The sequence below is a fragment of the Pezoporus wallicus genome, unplaced genomic scaffold, assembly GCF_028554395.1.
Source record: "Pezoporus wallicus isolate ANWC-B61680 ecotype Strahan unplaced genomic scaffold, APGP_CSIRO_Pwel_v1 contig_3573, whole genome shotgun sequence".
In the NCBI taxonomy this organism is placed as follows: domain Eukaryota; kingdom Metazoa; phylum Chordata; class Aves; order Psittaciformes; family Psittacidae; genus Pezoporus; species Pezoporus wallicus.
The window spans coordinates 663249-682703 of NW_026642425.1; the positions used below are offsets into that span (position 1 = coordinate 663249).

The 19455-nt window shown below is 49.3% G+C and overlaps 1 protein-coding gene across 2 annotated transcripts; it reads right to left on the reverse strand.

Annotated features, from left to right (window-relative positions):
* Positions 1–2420: 2420 nt before the first annotated feature.
* On the reverse strand, positions 2421–11925 carry CETP (cholesteryl ester transfer protein). 2 transcript variants are annotated; one of them, XM_057430421.1, is made up of 16 exons: positions 11703–11923; positions 10597–10711; positions 9531–9665; positions 8937–9007; positions 8080–8167; positions 7888–7957; positions 7538–7598; positions 6546–6637; positions 6098–6277; positions 5637–5687; positions 5149–5316; positions 3703–3770; positions 3508–3550; positions 3352–3421; positions 2962–3047; positions 2421–2865 (listed from the first exon to the last, which is right to left on the reverse strand). In XM_057430421.1, exons 1-16 carry the CDS (start codon positions 11827–11829, stop codon positions 2791–2793), a joined length of 1500 nt encoding a protein of 499 aa, XP_057286404.1. In that variant the 5' UTR covers positions 11830–11923; the 3' UTR covers positions 2421–2790. The 2 variants fall into 2 exon arrangements, with proteins under 2 accessions (XP_057286404.1, XP_057286405.1); XM_057430422.1 differs by lacking the exon at positions 6098–6277 and having other exon boundaries at positions 11703–11925.
* Between the last annotated feature and the right edge of the window lie 7530 nt (positions 11926–19455).

The window sequence follows — 19455 nt, forward strand, 5'->3', positions numbered from 1 at the left end:
TGTGCATGCTTCAGATAAAATTGTATCAGGATGAGAACGTAGTCTCTCTGAAATTTACTGTGCTTTGGAGACATGTACGGAGGTTTGAACCGCACGTGCTCCCGGCACCAACAAAGTGAATTGATTTCTTTGAATCACTGGTTTGATCCCAGCACCGGGGAGCAAAAGGCATCTCCATGAACGCATCCAACCTTAGCCCTGGACGCGGAAAAGCAAAAACCGCGGCCACACCAGCCCGCCCCGCACTCTGAGCGCTCACGGGGCGCTCCTGCTCCAGCCGCGGCACTCACCGGCGCGCTGTCCGTCGGTCACAGCGGCAGCGCGGTCCACTTCAAAACAGAAGCAGCCTGACGGCATCGGCTCCGTGCCAGGCTCGGCGACCGCCGCCTTCCTCAGCTCCGCTCCTGGCATGGGGCTGTGCCGTCATGTCGGGGCGGGGGTGCGGCGAGGGGCGGAGGTGAAGGTAGTGGAGGCGAAGGCGAGGCGCGGCTGGGCTCAGTGTCTGCCCGGCCCGGCGCTGCGCCGCCGTTTCGCGGTGGTACCGTCTGGGGTCTGCTGGACGCTTCCCTCCTTCCCCCCTCAGCAGAGCCCCTGCTCTCTGTGCGAGGGCAGCCGGCTGGTGCAGCCCCAGTGGGTCACCACTGAGCGGGCCCCAGCAGGTGTCTTTGGCTGGCACGGCAAGGCACCTCTAAGGGCAAAAAAAAGGTGGTGTTTTTTTCCCTGCCATTTCTTTTTTATTAATGCTCGTCACTCCACTGGAATGTCAGGAGGACTTGACAGGCTTGACAGAAGCCAGTTCCCATAGAATTAAGCAGGCATTGCCATGCAGAGAGGGGACGTGTCACCTCAGTATCGGTGGCTTTAGAGCAAGAGGGAGCACAGACAAACCTTTAGCTGGTACTGAAAAAGCCGGCAGAGACAGCATGGGGACAGGGTGGGAAGAGAGGTGAGAAGGTGCCCGCTATACCAGGGCTTCTTCAAGGCTACCACTGGCCCTGCTATGGTGTCACTGTGAAAGCTGCAGTGTCATGGACACAGCTGGTTGAGACTCAGCAAGATAAAGCTTCCTTGGCTGCCATGGAGCAACCTGTAACCTCAGCCCACTCCGTGTGCCATAGTCTGCTCCTCCATCAGCCTTGGCACCAAGTCCACTGAACAGATGTTAAACACAGCTGTTGTAGGAAGCAGGAAGTGCTGGGGAGGTCAGAGGCTCATTCCCCAGGGAGGACACCCATGGCAGTGTGGGGAGAGCAACCACCATGCCCCGGGAGCTCAAGAAACCAAGGCTGTCCTGTTGCCAGCTTCATAGGACTCTTTCCAGAAGCCCCAGCTTTAATACAGGTTTGTGTGTGTCCTGGGTTCAGCAGTAGCAGTCATGTTTCTCCTTCTGGGTAGCTGGTGCAGTGCAGTGTTTTGACTTTCGGCCTGGGAACAGAGCTGATAACAAGGATGTTTTGGTTTGGCCAAGGACTTTGTGAGCCTCATGCTCTGCCAGGGAGGAGGGGAAGCCAGGAGGAAGCAGAGACAGGACACCTGACCCAAACTGACCAAAGAGGTATTCCATACCACAGCACGTCATGCCCAGGATGTAACTGAGAGTTAGCCAGAAGGGCTGGGGGACTGCAGGGTTGGAGGAGGTATCGGTGGGTGCTTGGTCTGGTGGGGTGGGGCGAGTTATCGGTTGGCTGTTGCTGAGGTGTTGTATTCTCTTCCATTGTTATTTCTTTTATCATTATTGGTGGTAGCAGTAGTGATCTGTGTTATACCTTAGTTACTAAACTGTTCTTATCTCAACCCATGGGAGTTGCATTCTTTTCGATTCTCCTCTCCGTCCCTCTGGGAGTAGGGGGAGGGAAAGAAGGGGAGGGGGGAGTGAGTGAATGAGTTGTCTGGCTGGGTTTAAACCACAACAGTGTAGAAGGAGAACATCATCCTCTGCCTTTGTTAACGTGATCACTGCTACAGCCTTAGGTGTGCTGTCTAAGATCTCTTCTAAGTGAAGAGACAAATATAAAACAAGGAAGCATGAATTGGTACATGAAAATAACAGGCACTTCAAATAAATTGTTGGAAGAAAGAGGAACCTCCTGTCTAACTGGACTCCTGCTCTTCTGATCTTTTTGGCTTCCTTATAATTTTATTTGCTTTTCTCAAGTTTGTTCCCATCGTCTCAACAACATGGGCATCGCAGTTTATCTGGAGCTCTACAAAGAGTACAGGCTGTGTAAAAAAAGCACCCAGGGTGCGAGATCTCCGTTAATGTACTGCACTGCACTGTCAGTTCACATCCATTTACATTTTTTCAGCTACACCCAGGTCTTTTAGTATAACTGGTTCTGAGTTTACTTGGAGTTTGGTAATGTCACTGGAGTTGTCAAAATCAGGAGCCTCTTGGCTCATAGTAGAAATGAAACCCAGGATCAACACAAAAGATGCTACATTTCCAAAATGTAATAACAAAGATGCCAGAAGGTAAGCAAAGCCCATTTCTGCTGCCTCCCCTGAGTGCTAATCCAGAGCCCATGCACTTCAACAGTCCAAGCCTTACTCCTAAGCACTCAAGTCCTTAAAGATTCCGGAAAAGTAATGTGCATAGAAGTGCAGAATTCAAGATTGTTGTAGAGGAAAGGTTCCACGGAAGTACAATTGCACAAAAACTGGAGCATTTATTATGAAAAGGAAAGAAAATTAAACTGAAACTCATTTAAATCAGCTCATCTTTTAACTGGTTCACACATGATCTTCCTGTTTGTACACAAGTTCCTGGGCTCCTTTAAGAAGAGATCAGCTTTATAATGTATTCTGAAGAAAATCAAGAAGCAAATGATTTGGGAAGCTAAAGTCAAGTTGTACAATTATGTATCCCTAAAAAGGGAGGATAAAAGAGAAAAGTATTATATTAGTTTATGTCACACTCCCAAGAAGGGCTTTGAGATCCAGGTATTCCTAAACTCTGCTTACCTTTCTTGTGATGATCTCAGGATTTCTGATCTCAAATAGATGAAGCCCTTTGCTGTTCATCAGTGAAGTCAAAGCTGGTTCGATCCCTATGGAATCAGTAAACCAATGCAGTTACAGGTACAGCCATCCTGGTTTGCTACCTTTTCTGCCTCTTGCCAAAAACTAATTGTGCCTCAATGCCCCACAACCTTCAGCCTGACAGAAGACTTACTTTTCCTTTGTCCCAGCCATTTACAAAAGGTTCCCAATTCCCCAAGTGAATCCAGCAGAAATTTACTTTAGTAATGTGGTCCCCCAAAGCTGTCAGGGTTATTGATGTATTTTTTCACGCTTAGGTTTAGGAGACACTTTAATGGAGTAGGCCAGCACTTCCCCAAAGGGAAAACTCACTTGAAATCACTTCTGGGATCCCAACAACTGAGATCATTGTCTGCAGGAAGTTTCTTATGGATGGGTCATTCTAAAAGCCAGAAAATTCATAAACAACAGGTTTTAAATACATCATTTTGCCACAGGTGGCCTGGAGAATACTTTCTTAGGACTTACCTCACTTGGATCAGCTGTGCAGTTAAAGACTTTAAACTCTACCCTGAAGGGAAGGACAAAAAGGAGGGGGGGAAATCATTGCGGGCTGCAGAGATCCCGTTATGCTGCTCTCAGATACAGGCTAAAAGAGGCAGAGAACAGCCCACCACGCCCCCCACCCCCACCCCCGCCCCCGCCAGAGACCACAGTACCAACCTGGAGTCCAAAGGGTGCAAAATTAGTTTCTTTTCTGCATAGGCAGCTTGGATGGTGACTGTGATTTCCTGCACAAAGATGAACAGCAGGGTTGAGACGTAGCTTATCTTGCCTTACAGCAGCAAGTTGCATTTGGTCATTTTGGTTTACTTTTTATGACCCAGAGTTCAACACCCTTCTGGCTTTACCTCCAGATATTACTAGAGCAGGTCCTCATTTTCCTTCTCTATTGGCAGTGAACTCCTCCCTGATGCCCACAGCCTCAGCCTGCGGTGTTCTATATTGGCTTATTCACAGGACTGATGCTTTTGCCATTTTGTGAACCAAATCCTCTGCTTATGCAGGAAGGAAATGGTTATATAGGATGATGTTTCCAAATGACCATCCAGTTCAACACAAAGATCATCAGATAGAATGTGCAGAGAACAGCCACGGATACTACAAGTAGCCTTCCTATAGTGTTTGCATTTATAACCACACTAAAAAAGAAGGCAATCTCTGAATTCTGGCCATTTAGGATTGTTTTCTTGCTTCTGCCTGTATGCAAACATTCATTTAAAAGGAGCATTTTGTGATCCAGGAGGCTGGCAGGCCAGGAGCAGATCACATCCTGAGAGGCACGGTTTTGGGCACCACCTCTAGTTCAGTAGTTTCCTACCAGAAATTAGTTTCAAGAGATCACCTGAAGCAGAAAGACCAGCCATGAACGTTTCCCTGGAATATTCTGCTAGTGTGGGATGCTTGCAGAAGGCAGGAGAGAACTGTACTCAATTACAGTTTAAGCCTTTAAATTGAAGAGGCCAGTCTACCCTCAGGCAGGGATTTGTTTTTATGCAGTGTTTAGTGTCCATACCAGCCCATAATTACAAGGCTGGACAGACATACTGCTTTCTTGTGATGTTACCCATGACAGCAAGGCTGTTCGCATTTCTTTTTTCTGCCTGCTTAGATTCAGTATAAAGGAGTTTGGTGTAAAACACAGTGTAAGCAGGAACTTTCATACAGGCATATATAGTGGAAAAGGTTATATTTTGAGATTCGCATTCTCCAGAGTGGTACCTTCATGTCAGAGAGAACCATCCTCTCAGCAGGGGCCAGAGCTAGAATTTGGGAATGAGGAAGTCTGAAGTTTCAAAATAAATACATTCCCATGGTGCCTTCATTCTCTCCTAAAATACCTCAGCTAAAGGGTTTCACTGTGTCTGGTACAGCTTAAGGGGGGCTCATCAGAGCTTTCTGCTGCTTTTACCACCTTGCACACCAGTGATGGTCTAGCCTAATAGGGGAAGGCACTGAGCCAGCACGATTGCTGTCATCGTTCCCACCTTTAGTTGTTGAGGGAAGAGATGGGAGTGTTAAAAGTAACCCATATGCTTTCTCCACCTCCCAGGGTTTAGCCACCCACCCCTCCCAAGGTCTTCACAGTCAGGAGAAGCAAGAACTGACCTTCTCCATGTACAGAACCATCAGGGACTCTTCTCCCATGAGAAGGGTGCTGACCTCCACTGCTACCAAGGACTTCACGACTGTTCCTTCAGGCTGAACAGAGATTTGGGGATGGGCAAGACTCCATACCCTGGCCACAGAGTCATTATAGGAGGTGCCTTGAAAAATCTGGTCAAGTGAGGAGCAACAGAAGAGTCAGGCTTTTTCCCGGTTTCATGCCAATTTGCCACAGAAGTGCATCCCTTCTGTAGTCCCCAGTTTTTCCTCCAGCTCACAGTAATTCAGCTGGGTTGGAGGGAAGCTGTGCCAGCTTGGAGGGTGAAGAAATCCTTGCAAGGCACAGTTTCTCCATCAGTCCCTGGTTTTCCCCATGAGGCCCACCCAAGATTCAAGTTGTCAAGGGAAGGACACTGTTGTTACAGTGCATCAGAATCTATTTGAAAAGTTCTTCATTTGACATAAACCACTTTGAATAAGACCAAAATTACCATCTGCACCACATTCCGCCGTGCTTCCGTATCTTCCATTTCAAACAGCGCCTTCAGAAACAAACCAGAAACAGGTTGCAGAAAGGCACAAGAGAGGTTATGGTCAGCCCTGATGCAGGCTGGATGGCCAGAATGACTTGTGGCCAGGTCAGAGGCATGGCTAAGTTCCCCCTGAGCTCACTCCTTGGCTACCTCAGTACTCCCACAGAGAACCACATCACTTTGCAGTTCAGAAGGCATGTTTTCTACCAGCTGGTGTTACTGCTCTAAGGTATAACACCGCGTGGTAGCATATTCTTGCTAAGAAGGCACAAATTTCTGACCAGGATCACATGTAGTGACTGACTATAGATTTCTGTCTTCTACAGAAACTAACCCTCACCAAAAAAAAACAGTATTTAGGGAATTTTTTACTGTCTCACCAAAATGCGATGTAAGGAGGGAACCACCCCTGAAATCACCTGCAACTCCTCTCCTCTGATGGTCAATTCCAGGCGCTTGTCTAAGAAAGCTGCCAAAGCCAGAGAGTTGAGGATGTGTTCAGACAGCCAGAAATAAAGCATCCGGGACTCAGTCAGCAACGACGGGGAGAAAACAGAGTCAGTGAAGACATCGGAGTAGTTCTTGTACAGGACAAGGCCCTTTAAAGGGAAGCAAGCATGTTAGTCACCTCAAGCAGCTGGCAGACAGGGCAAGGTGTCAATACCTGCATTTCCATTGCAAGGTGAAGGCTGGACCTGGAGCAGAGCACAGGCTGTGTGCCCGGGTAAAAGACTGGCATCAGGCCATGCTGCAAATGCAGATACAGCCCATGCTCTGCATGACAGCAAGGGACCAGCCACTCGCAGCCCTCCTGCAAACATCATCCCCAGAAAACCTTTGGTCTCTGAGCAGCATGGGTTACTTTACCTTGTGGTGGGATTCTAGGTAATTTGCTTTTATTAAAGGAACTGATGCAAGGGAGATATCGACGCTGATACCTTCATCCCGGACAAAATTTTCTGCAGGAAGAAAACACCAAAACCTCACACCACAATGTGACTGTGGGCACAGCATGTGGCAGTCACTTCTAGGACTTGCTGCAGAAGGTGATTGGGAGTTACAAAAGGACATGGAGATGTCTCTTCATCAGGGACTGTAGTGACAGGACAAGGGGCAATGGGTTTAAACTTAAACAGGGGAGATTTATGTATACTGAAGAATTTTTTTACTATGGGAGTGGTGAGACATTGGAACAAGATGCCCTAGGAAGTTATGAATGCTCCATCCCTGCCAGTGTGTAAGGCCAGGTCGGACAGGGCTTGGAGCAACCTGCTCTAGTGGAAGGTGTCCCTGTCCATGGCAGGGGGTTGGAACTTTTCCATTCTAGGATTCTATGATGGGACTGAGGGACCCCATTCATTTGGGTGCTAGTGCTGGGTCCTGCTACTGCCCAATGACTCACTTGGAAATGGTGGAAACTACTCTCAGTTTTACATTCCTTTTTTTTTTTTTCACATTCCACGTCCTTTTCCCTGATATTTGGGACTGGGAACCATGGGAAAATCATCAGCAGGCATATACAGATGCTGTAATATCTCAGCCTCAATACTCCAATGCATGTTCCTGTGCTAGCTAACATCAGTCCTTCTGCAGTTGTTCCACACCTCTGGTCATTACATGATGAAGGAGAAATACCTCATTCATGAACTGAGGTATTTCATGTCTTTCAACCAGGGCAATCACCCTTATAAATCAACCTGATACAGAAAAATTCAAACCAAAACGTTGCTAAGGTTTATTTTGCCTTTGTCTGAGGGCTTGGGATCCCACATACAGTTTCAAAGGATTTTTTTGATGGATGTAGCTATTGCCCTGCTGGGGCTCCTGAAAAAGAAAGCAGAAAACCCAAGGACGTTTACCTGCTAAATCATGTACAAAATTTGCCAGCACCTGGGCAAGAAAATTGATTTCGTTGCACACCTACAAGAGGAAAAGAAGGGGGTTAGGACTTCAGGTTGTGGAGCAGAGCTGGGCCTCATGGTGAGACCTGAGGGCTGTTTTTCAGTCCAGCAACATCCAAGATTCCAGCATCATTACAACCTCTGACCCCATCCAAGCTGGGGTGGCAGCAGGTTTTGTGGATTCTATTTATTTGTCTTATTTTTGCAAACACTAAAATGCTATTCCCATTATGTTGTGTGCATATGTGAGCAGAGGAGTGTGTGGCAAACTGACCTTTCCTCCATCCACAGCCAGTGTCTGATCTTACCTCACTCTTGAGAACAAACTTCAAAGTGAAAGAGATGAAATCCGTGAAGAGCTGCTTCAGCCAGCCCGGTCTGCACATAACATGAGCATGGTCAGGGATCACTCACCCCAGGGTGAGTGTTGCTTGGGCTGAAGCACATGGGGACCAGCAGCCGGGCAAGTGAAGCCTGATTTTGAAGGGGAACAGACTCACTCCTTGTCTCCTTGCAGGTGAAGCATGAGTTTGTGGAAAGTCAGGTAGCAGTCCGAGGCATCAGCAGCCACTTGGTCCTTCTGGCACACTGCATGGGACGAAAGAAAAGAAAAAATAGCTGATTTGCTACCAAGACAAGGAGGACAAGTGCACTTTGCAGACCCTGCAGACCTGGAGCAGGGCATCACTGCAGAGGGGCAGCCAATGTCCCCCACACCTCCCAGGCCATGTTTCCAAAAGATACAGGACCCTGCAAAGCTGGACCTAATGAGGTACCTTGGACCTGGATGGAGGGTAAACTGCTGAGCTGGTTTACCAAGCACCCTTCTTCGCACTTCATTTGGATACCAGCTCTTTTGTTGTTTCCTAACATAACCCAAGAGAACATGGCAAGTATGTACAACCCACAGACTAGAGCAGGGAGGGAATTTGCAGTGTAGTGCAAAACATTAGAAAATTGCAGTATACTGTCATCAAGACCTTCACGCTGCTCTCCCCCTGGACCTTACCAGGAAAATGTATTTTGAGGCCCATGTGATAACCCACATTCCTCTCATCCTTTGTGGAGGTTTGCCTCTGTCCCTTTCTAGTCTAGGTCTACTGACTTTCTCAAGAAATAGGCTTTGCAGAAATTTTTTATACCAGCTGCTTCTGCTTGATCCATTAAAATTACGAGCTGAGGGCCATGTCGTCTCCTGTCCTGTGTACACAGGATGACGAGAGACCCACTTGAGACTCCAGCTGTGACCCGTTCCCCACAGAGGTGAGCAGAGCCAATCGCCCAGACCTTCCTGTTACTCTGGAGGAAGCACACACACCAAGACCCTTGCAGTCTGCAATCCCCAGCTGTTACTTACTCAGCTTAATGTTTATCTGGAGGTCAATGGAAGACTCGATTTCAAAATCAACTGAATGAAAAAGCTGCAAACTGTAATGGCAGAAGAGAGAACATTTAGCAACCTGAATGCTAAACGGGATGCATCTTCTCCCTGATCCCCTGACAGCCGCAGGGTGGGGTTTGTAACACTTTTCACATCAGTCACATTAGTGTAAAACCCCAACATGCAGCAGCACATTCAGATACTCTGGTTTCAAATCGTTGCAAACCACTGCCTTAGCAGCACTCGGACCAGGAGCATTAAACCTCTTTTTTCCACCACTCAAAGTACATAGAGCAGCAAAGGGGAGGGAAGAACTTTTATGCTTTGGTCATTTGTCTCCTCAAGCAGGGGGTGATGATAAGGACAGAAAGGCAGAAAGCAGAATGAGAAGAGCAGTGATAGGGCTGAGCAACACTGCTAGTGTATAAAATCTTTTCTCATGTAGGCATAAGCAGCATTGCCATCCAAGAGAGCCAGAGGAGTGCAGCCCCTCAACGGTGACACATGCCTGTGGGTAGCAGCATGAGAGGGGGTGTGGCGCCCGGCAGCAACCAGCCCCCTGGTACTTACAACCAGGTCCCAGCATAGCCGTAGTTCAGGGTCCCTTTGAAGAAGGCTGTCACATTTTTAATGGCAATGTGAATGGCATCGTTCTCCTTGAGCTCCACCTCACTCTGCTCGATGGATAAGTCATTTACCTGTATGCTAGAAACAACAAAAACCTGGTTTGTCACCATCCCCAAGGCTGCTTTCTGTGACCAGGTGAGACAGGTCTGCTAATGAGGACTGGGGGTCCCTAAGGGGCCTCTGGCAACCCTTGGAAGCTTTTGCAAATAACAGGGGTAGCGCCACGCACAGGTACGACAGTGATTTTGCTCAGCCTGGGTGCGCTGCTGCTCCCTGTCGATAGTCAGGGGTGAAGCAAGGGGAATGCTTTAAACAGGAAACAGAGCACTGCGCTGCAGAAACAGCCCTGTTTTCACAGAATCCCGTCCTGGTTTGTGTTGAAAGGGACCATAAAGCTCATCCAGTTCCAGCCCCCTATCACGGGCAGGGACACCTTCCACTAGACCAGGTTGCTCCAAGCCCCGTCCAAGCTGGCCTTGGACACTGCCAGGGATGGGGCAGGCACAGCTTCTCTGGGCAGCCTGTGCCAGGGCCTCACCACCCTCACATGGAAGAACTTCTGCCTAAGAGCTCATCTCAGTGTCCCCTCTGTCAGGTTAAAGCCATTCCCCTTGTCCTGTCCCTACAGGTCCTTGTCCAAAGCTCCTCTCCAGGTTTCTTGTAGACCCTTTAGGCACTGGAAGCTGCTCTAAGGTCACCCTGGAGCAGATGCTGTTCAGGCTGTGCAAGCCCAGCTCTCTCAGCATGTTTCATTGCACTGCTCTCTGTTCACAGCAGACACAGCAGGAAATCCATCCTGTGTTTGCATCAGTGCATTTGTTAACCCAAATCAGCAGCCTGAACCTCAACATCCAAATTGTCTGCAAGGTGCAGATCAGAAAGTGGATCTGTCCCAGTTCAGACCTTTGCTTTCACCAGGAATTGCTGGATCAAAGATCCCCCCGAGGCCAGTTCTGGTCCCCTCCGTCAGCCCGCACCTATGCTGGCATGGTGATGCAGAGACACTCACTTGGTCAGCCCATAAGCCACCTTGCCGAGGAGCCGCATGGACCTTTCCCCAGTGATATTTGGGAACTTGGCATTTCTGAATGCTGCTTGAATGACCTGTGCTGTTTCCTGATTCACTGTTGGAACAAAAGGGCAAAGATATCAAACTGCAACCTGTCCTGGCTGCAAAGCCGAGTCAGCACCTTGGGTTAAAGCTCTACAGGAGAGTTTCAATCAAGGCATTCCCATTAGATTAAGGAAGCACGAGGAGTAGTTTCAGAGCATAATAAACACAAAACCAACAACAAACCTGACTTTAAGAGCTGGTGGCAGCTGGCGATAGCCACATGTGGGCTGGACAGTGACCAGCCAGGCTGTTCCCAGGGAATCAAGCCCAGCTTTCACACACCTCACTTGCACCTTAGGGCAGACTTACACTGCACAGACTGTTGACTTTTTCACTCTGGTGCTCTGCTCTGTTGCTGTTTGCTTGTATTGTAGCCAGCTGTTGGGTCTCCAGAGGAAAACTTCTGAGATTCAAGTTTCTGTACCCATTTTTGTAATGTTATCCATCCAATTCCAGCTTGGCATCAGGCACGAGCCTGTACTGGACTTTTTCCTTGCAGAAATACCCTCTCTGAGTTCAGCCGAGCATCCTTCCCTATATGTCCCACTGTTGGAGGGGATAGGACAGAGCTGCTCCCACTCTTTGCACGAGCTCTGATTATTCTTCTTCCACCTGCAGAACCCCCAGAGCCTTGCACAGAAACCCCAGTAGCAGAGAACTCTTGTTTCTCCCCTTCTGTACTCCTGCCCCAAGTGAAGTGAGAAATCAAACACACATTTGCTCTAGGTCTTCCATCACACCAGCTCCCAGTGACTAACATTGGTAAAAGTTTGGGCTGTGGAGAGGGCTTGGGGATTATTTTCTAGCTCCTTTGAGAAGTTGTGCCTATTGAGTTCAGGTGCCCATGCTTTAACCAGTGCTCCCAGGCAGGTATTAATACATCTTGTGGGATAAACAGTTTCCACAAGAGCCAGGTAAGCAAGAAACACACTTCCTTGACTGCTCTATCACTAACTTGCAGTTGGGAGTGGGGAAGTGCAGCCTGTACAGCAGGTACTTACGCAGCAACGCAGCGGGCTTGGTCATCCTGCAGACGATCCCTGTGACACTGTAAGGGAAGGGCCCGAACTCACAGGCTGCTGACACGTGGACAAGCACTAGTAAGATCCTGAAGGTCCCCAGCCTCATCCTGCCAGCCCAGAGCTCCAGCCAGAGCAGAGAGCACCGACGAGATCGACTGCTTCTTGACCGTGGCAAAGGCTGCTTTCATACCTCCGAGCAGTGCTCATTCAAAGCAGGACATGACCTCCTTCCTCCAGTTATCAAAACTCATCACACATTTCCTAATGTTCCTATAGTTTCCTTAACACTCTTCAAGACACACGCTGCCTTCCTCCCACAGCAGGCACTTGGGCTGCAGGACTTGGCTCCTGCCAAGACTGTTTTAGCTCAGGACATGCACGCATCAAAGCAAGTAGAGAAAGCTGCAGGGGGATGGAGATTAGAAGGGGATGAAGGGAGCCTCATGCTCTGCCTCCAGCTAGTTCATCATTTGCTCTTCATACAGAAATATTCTGTAGTTTGCATTCCTGCAGTAACTTCATAGAATCCAAGACTGGTTTGGGTTGGAAGGGACATTAAAGCTCATCCAGTTCCAACGCCTGCCACAGGCAAGGACACCTTCCACTGGAGCGGGATGCTCCAAGCCCTGTCCAGCCTGGCCTTGAACGCTGTCAGGGATGGGGCAGCCACAGCTTCTCTGGGCACCCTGTGCCCTCACAGGGAAGATTTTGTTTTTCCCAGCAAAGCCCTGTTTGAATGGTACCTCTGTTATCCACTGCTTCCCCTTCCACTGTGAGGAAATTGAGGTGTGCTCCTGGGAAGGGGTCTCCTCCTGCTACTGCTGCTGGGTGAATGCACATATCCAACATCTCTAGAGAGCCCCAGGACCACAGGACTTGGGAGCTCTCAGCCTCTTGGCTGGATTTTTGGGCCATCTTTGGTTTGGCACATTCAGGATGGGGAAGAACCCACTAAGCTGGAGCCCTTCATGCACCTAGCCTCTCTGCTGCTACTTGGGAGACATTAGAAACCAGGTTTACATGCACTCCTCACTCACCCACAGTCCCCTGGCACCCTGTTGTCTTGCAGGGGCCCATCCCAGAACAAGCTGCAGAATAAAACAGGGTAGGCTCATTTCATAAAGAAGACTTGCAGCAGCATGTCCTGTGAACCATTCAGCCAGCAAGGACTGACAGAGGAGGAAGGGTGAGATCTTGCAGCACTGCAGGGGCACACTTGAGCCCCAAATAAGATGAGGTGCCAGCCACCCTCTTCACCCTAGCAGATGCTTCGTGCTCCCTGCTCTGGGTGAGGACACTTCCTCCGAGCCCCGCTGTCTGGTCCCCGCCCTGCTGCGCTGTTTGCGTCCGGAGTTGAGACGTGAACGGCCTCAGGTACCCGCAGGGCACTCACGGCCACTGACCTGCCCAGCGGCTGCCACAACCTCATCCAGGCAAGTGGCCCAGGACAGCCTGCCTGCTGCGACAGTCAATGAACAAGGACATTTGACAAGGGCCTGTAGGGACAGGACAAGGGGAATGGCTTTAACCTGACAGAGGGGAGACTGAGATGAGATCTTAGGCAAAAGTTCTTCCCTGTGAGGGTGGTGAGGCCCTGGCACAGGTTGCCCAGAGAAGCTGTGGCTGCCCCATCCCTGGCAGTGTTGGACAGGGCTTGGAGCGACCTGGTCTAGTGGAAGGTGTCCCTGCCCATGGCAGAGGGTTGGAACCAGGATGGGATTTCTATAACTTAGTATTTGGAAGCATGGATAAAGGTAGCAGGTGCCTGACCAGCAGAGCCTCTGCATGGCAGCCCAGTGCTATCACTTCAGCTACTGTGGCATCCACACAGCCCTTGCTAAGAGGCCACTTTTCAGGGAAACTGCAAAGGCAGACCTCGTAAAAAATACTGCAATTCAAGAGGCTTTAACCTTGTAACAATTCTAGCTTCTGCTCTTCTTCAGCTGAAGCCTCACACATGCCCAGCCCTCCCCACAGATCACAGTTTAAGTGATGTGCAGTGGCCAAGAGCTGGGGTCACAGTAGGAGTGGGTGCCACCAGCACTGAGCCAGTGAAGCACTTAAGCTGGCAGAGAGAGGGTTCTGATGGGTGTCACACAAGCACATCTGCCAGCATCATTAGCACCAGTGATGGTGATACAAACTCAGGTGTGCTGCGAAGTTTTGAGTTTTATTGGAATAGATCCAGAGGAGACACTGCATCAGGGAAGTAGCCCCACCAAGGCTGGTCTCAGTCACTGTAAAGGAAAGCAGAGAAGGACCCAGGAAGACACAGCCACCCCCTTGCCCAGAGCAGCAATTCATACCAGCATGAAAGAAAGCGAGAACCAGAGCAGTCTGGTACAGGGGTGTTTGTCACTGGCGTCACAGAGTAGATACAGGCAGAAAGCCTGAGAACCCAGACCCAGTGTGCTGGTCCTGATAGATCTAGTGCATTGGCAGCCCCTTACAGGCCAGCTTCCCTGCCCCATCACCACTTGAGAAGCTGCTGCTGGGATGACCTGAGGTGAGAGCAAGGGAGGACAGGGGACTGCAGGGTATTGACCTCCAGGGGGAACAGGAAGGCTGGAAACTTCCTGCCTACAATAACAAAAGCATGTGAAATATGGAGGTGCTACAAGAATCCCTGCCCTGGAGTAACCAGGCAGAGGCAAGAGCAGTAGGGCCACAGCAGCCTCCTCCTCCCAGTGCAAGGTCAGGCCAGCAGGAGACAGGTCAGATTTAAAAGCCCTATAGAATGGTTAAATTCAGCTAGCAGGAAGCAGGGTAGACTTGAAATGCCAGAGAAAGGTAAAGTGCCCAAGTTGGTGCATAGTGCTTGCAAAGGGGACACTGGAAGATGTTTTGATAAGTACTTGCTGTGTAAGGCGTTATCTGAAGGCCATACACGCACACCATGTGCTCACCCTCTTGCTGGGGATCGTCCTGTAACTGGGGTTGTTTTTCCCCACACTATCCAGAGCAGAGGTACATCACAGCACCATTAATCTTCATGCTGCACTGACCCCAAACACTCAGTGTTACCCTGCAGCTGCTTCCTGCGATAGCCTCCAGGTACCACACTGCTTTCTGCTCCATCAGCAGGATGGGCCCAGCACCACGCCAGGCTAAGGCAGCAGCTCAGCCCTGGGTGGCAGGAGGGCAAGGCCAAAGCTCTCATCTCACCCCTGAATCCAGTGCTCACAAAGCCCTGGTCAGTCCCATGGAGACCACAGCCACGCGCCCTGCGTTGTCCTTGCCAAAACCCAGCAGAGGGGATCTTGAGTTGAAGAGTCTCAACTTTGAGGAGAGCTTATTTCTCGCAGTTAAAAAATACAGCTGTGACAGCTTGGATGGTCAACAGCAAATAAATTCAAACTCCTATTTGTGAATGGTGAGATTTTAACAGGCTCTCACCTGGGAAGTAAACCACCCATGAGGCTTTTGTGAACAATGAAGTCTCACATGGTTTTCTACAGAATTCTCCTGAAACCAACCCCATTTCTTCTCTTCCCTGCCAGTATTACCCATAACAACCTCCAAAACCTGTAAAACTAAACTATCAGGCACAGGCCAGCTCAGGCTTTTCACCTCTGAGACTGGCCAGGGCAGCAGAGTTAGAGCCGGGAAGAGCAGTGGCTGTTTCTGCACTGCCAAACCCAGACTGGAACAGCAACAAACACAATTTTCAGTGCTAATACAGGAAAACTGGGAGGTCCTTCCGCAGCACAGGCCACCAAGCAGACACAAGACACAGGCCTAGGAGCAGCACATCCCAGCATTTCCCAACCCTCCTGGGCAGGCAGCTGAGCATTAACTGACTTCTAGCCCCTCACTGCAGGTTTGTGACCCTGACTGAGCACCAGGTCTGGGTTACCTCTATGGTATCACTCAATTTGATATTCAAGCAACATAAATACGAGCAGACATTTCAAGAGCTATTCTTAGGAAGCACAGGCTGGGATGCAGTGCTGGAGGTGCAGTTGGCATGTTTGGCAACTTGACTGACGAAAACATGCAGACAGACACCTTCCCCCAGACAGACACATTCCCCCTTCACATCCCCCCTCCCCAGCTTATCTGCTCAGCAGCAATCTCATTCTCATGAGATTTATGTTTCACAAGTTGAGGACAGGAACATGCCTTTGGTGACAAACAGGACTTCAGTGACTCCTTAAGTAGGAAGTCTGTTAGAAGTTTCTGCAGAGAAGAAATATGCCTGAGAAGACAAACTAGACTGTACATTTCTCCTTTGGCTTTTCCAGGACAGATATCTGCTCTCAGCAGGAAGAACCACAGCAGCAGAATCACACAGCTTGAAGTGTGGCCAAAACAAACCCAGCTTCCTAAACCCATAGCCTTGAGGCCCTTTCCCTTCTTCACAATTTGTGTCACAGCACAAGGTCATGTTATTCCCAGAAAATCTCTCTGGGATTCCTATGCTCTTTCAGCAGCCTTGCTCTGGAAGTTTCAAGGCTCAAATCACTGGCACAGGTTGCCCAGAGAAGCTGTGGCTGCCCCATCCCTGGCAGTGTTCAGGGCCAGGTTGGACAGGGCTTGGAGCAACCTGGTCTAGTGGAAGGTGTCCCTGCCTGTGGAAGTGAGTTGGAACTGGGTGAGATTTAAGGTCCCTTCCAACCCAAACCATTCTATGATTCTATGATACAATTCTAGTGTCTTACCTAAATTCAGTCAACTAACTCAAGGCCCATGCTCCTGTCTCACCCCAGCAGGCATGCAGGCCATCTCCCCTTCCTCACTCACCATCACTATTTACATACCTCACTGTTCCTACTGCCCTTCACCTAGGCTGAGCTGCCTCCATCTCCCTTCACCACTCCTACACCTCAGCCATCCCCACTTGCTCCCAGGCTGTCTCAGGCAAAGCCAAGGGATCCCTGGTGAGGGATTAGCAGCAATTAGGATCACACCACACTCACAGCTCCACATACCATCAAGCTAGCCCAGTCACTGGTACCCAGTGCCCTCAGCCTCTCATTCCCAGGGCTCCTGCCAGGATGCAGCAGAATTACACACCAGTTACTCGCATGATCCACCCAGTGCCCCCTGATGTACTTCCCTCCACCCCACAGATGAATTTCACTAAGCCATCCAGGAAATGCTCTCCAAGGGCCAGGAACCTTGCCACATGCCTCCAGCAGGCTTAGCTATGCTTAATTAGTTTTCCAGCTAATTTTAAACCAATCTGCCTACATGTGGGAGCAGCAAAAGCCTCAAGACAACAAGAGATGTTTTACTGTCTCTGATAAAGCTCACAAGTAATCCAGCACTTGGTGCTTGTTGCCTAAACCACACCGAACCCATTCAGCTCTGTCTGCCAAGAAACTGGCAGATTTCCTCCAGGCCCACGCACATCTCAGTTGATTTAGGCACTTTGAGACACCTGAGTAATTACATACATCCTGAAGAAAAAACATCCTGAACACAAGTAGGCTTACCACTAGCAAGAGAAAGAGGGAACACTGCTTGTGCAAACATACTCAAAGGCTTATGCAGAATATATCCTAAGTAACAAGTCATCTCCTCTCAATTTACTTCAAAGCATTTAAATCCTTCATTGCTAAACTCTACCTATCCCTCCCAAACCTCCAGCAAACTGAAGCTGTGGCAGAAAAATAACTAACTGGTAAGAGGCTGAGAAAGAAAACTTGTTCAAAGCCAAAAATAACATCACCAAGGTTAAACCTGGTACTGGAGGTGAACACCACATCTCTAGCATCAGTGTAATCTGAAGTAGCAAGATCAAGTGCTGCCAGCTGGGCTGTTACAACCACTGGTACCAACTCCTGTGTGTCAGCGCTGATGAGACACTCCTTGACAAACAGTTTTGCCAACTGCGGGTAGCACAGAGGAAAAGCACTACAATTCTCATGAGTAGCTGCTGTTCCTGGGCAGCACATTTCAAGCCAAGATAATGCACTTCAGCATCACTAGTCACACACAGGACTCAAGGGGTGAAACTTCAGACTTCCCAGATCCCTGCAGAATTACCTGCTTCAGGGTGTATACGGCCTTTGTGCCAGCAGCCTTCAGTAAGCAAACACAAACTGCAAGCTATCCCAGGCAGTTTAAATGCTGAAGCTTGCTTCATGTAGAATACAGTTCAGCGAAGAGCTGAGTTTAAGGCACTGTGAGCATTTTTTCCCTTCACATCTGTCCTGGGTTCAGCAGTAGCAGTCATGTTTCTCCTTCGTGGTAGCTGGTGCAGTTCTGTGTTTTGACTTCCAGCCTGAGAACAGTGTTGGTGATACTGATGTTTTCAGTTGTTGCTAAGTGATGTTTACCCTGACCAAGGACTCTGTGAGCCTCATGCTCTGCCACGGAGGAGGGGAAGCCGTGGGGAATCAGACGGGGTGCCTGCCCCAGGCTAGCCAAAGAGGTATTCCATACCACAGCACGTCATGCCCGGCGTGGGGGGTAACTGGGAGTTACCCGGAAGGACACGGGTTCCGGGTGGGACTCGTTTCTTGGCCGGTGGTATCGTATTCTCTTCCCTTGTTGTTTTCTCTTATCATTGTTGCCGTTGGTGGTAGCAGTGGTGATTTGTGTTGTACATTGGTTGCTGGACTGTTCTTGTCTCAACCCGTGGGAGTTGCACTCTTTCGGTCCTCCTCCCCGTTCCTCCGGGAGCAGGGAAGGGGAGAGGCCTGGGGGGGGGGGGGGGGGGACCTCGATTGCTGTCAGCCCAGCACCACTCACTGGGAGTGAGTGAACAAGCTGTCTGGCTAGTGTTTAAACCACGACAGTTCTTTTTGGTGCCCAACATGGGGCACGAGGGGTTGAGATAACAACAGATCTGACCGGATTAATAGTCACTCGTCACAATGCTGATTACTGGCTCTCAAGGTTGTTCCTCTTGATCTCACAGTTTCAGTATATCGTATCTTACTTCCATCCAGTATTTGCTGTATTAGTGTTTTTCAAGTGTGGGGCTTGGGCTAAGGTTTTTGTCTCATTGTACGTTATGGTAATGACTTGTAATACAATAGAATCATTGATCATGAAACTGATCTGGCTTATGTTCCCAGTGTGGTCACCACCTTTATACTTTGGGAGGTATATAGTAGATGTGCTTAGCAATTTTTTCTCCTTCTCAGGTGCTCAACCTGTGAAGGAGACATCCTTTTACCCTCCTAGTCCTCCCCCCAGACCATTTACATTTGAGAGTTTTGAAGTTTTTGAATGGCCTTTTAATGCTGTTGAGACTTGCTTGCTGATCGTGATGGGAATCACCGTGCTAGCATGCATACAGGGTGTGTTTTGCCCATGAATGATTTCAAGAGTTAAGTAGAGTCAGATTTGGGTCTTGTCTGGGGTCAAACGACGATGTAGGAGGACCAAGAGATTTTCCCTGAGGCTGGACAGCCATGAGTGGCAGGGTGTGTGGGATAGTATGGGCAAGTATCTAGGTCAGTGGGCCCCTCCAGTGCTTTGGAATTTCACTACCGGAACAACTGCAAAATCCGGAAGAATCAGTAAAACACTTAAATGAGGTGTGTGGTCATTCTGGCCATACCAGAGATGGACAAATCATGGCAATGTGCTGGGGCTTGGCCTATGCTTACAGGGCCTTGTTCAACACTATCCAGCACCTTCAAAAGGAAAAGAATGTCGGCAGATCTGAGGGCAAAGCAACAGTCAGCGCAGCTACTCGAGCTCCAGGCACAGCAGCTACTGCTGAACCCAGGACAACATCCCAGTTCATTTATCAGGATTTTACAATAAAATCAAG

Coding starts and splice junctions, on each gene's coding strand:
- CETP (XM_057430421.1), bottom strand. CDS start 11,829: ATGAGGCTGGGGACCTTCAGGATCTTACTAGTGCTTGTCCACGTGTCA. Junction 7,958..8,079: donor CACCTGCAAGGAGACAAGGA/GTGAGTCTGTTC, acceptor TGTTATGTGCAG/ACCGGGCTGGCTGAAGCAGC. Junction 3,771..5,148: donor TGGTTCTGTACATGGAGAAG/GTCAGTTCTTGC, acceptor ATCTTTGTGCAG/GAAATCACAGTCACCATCCA.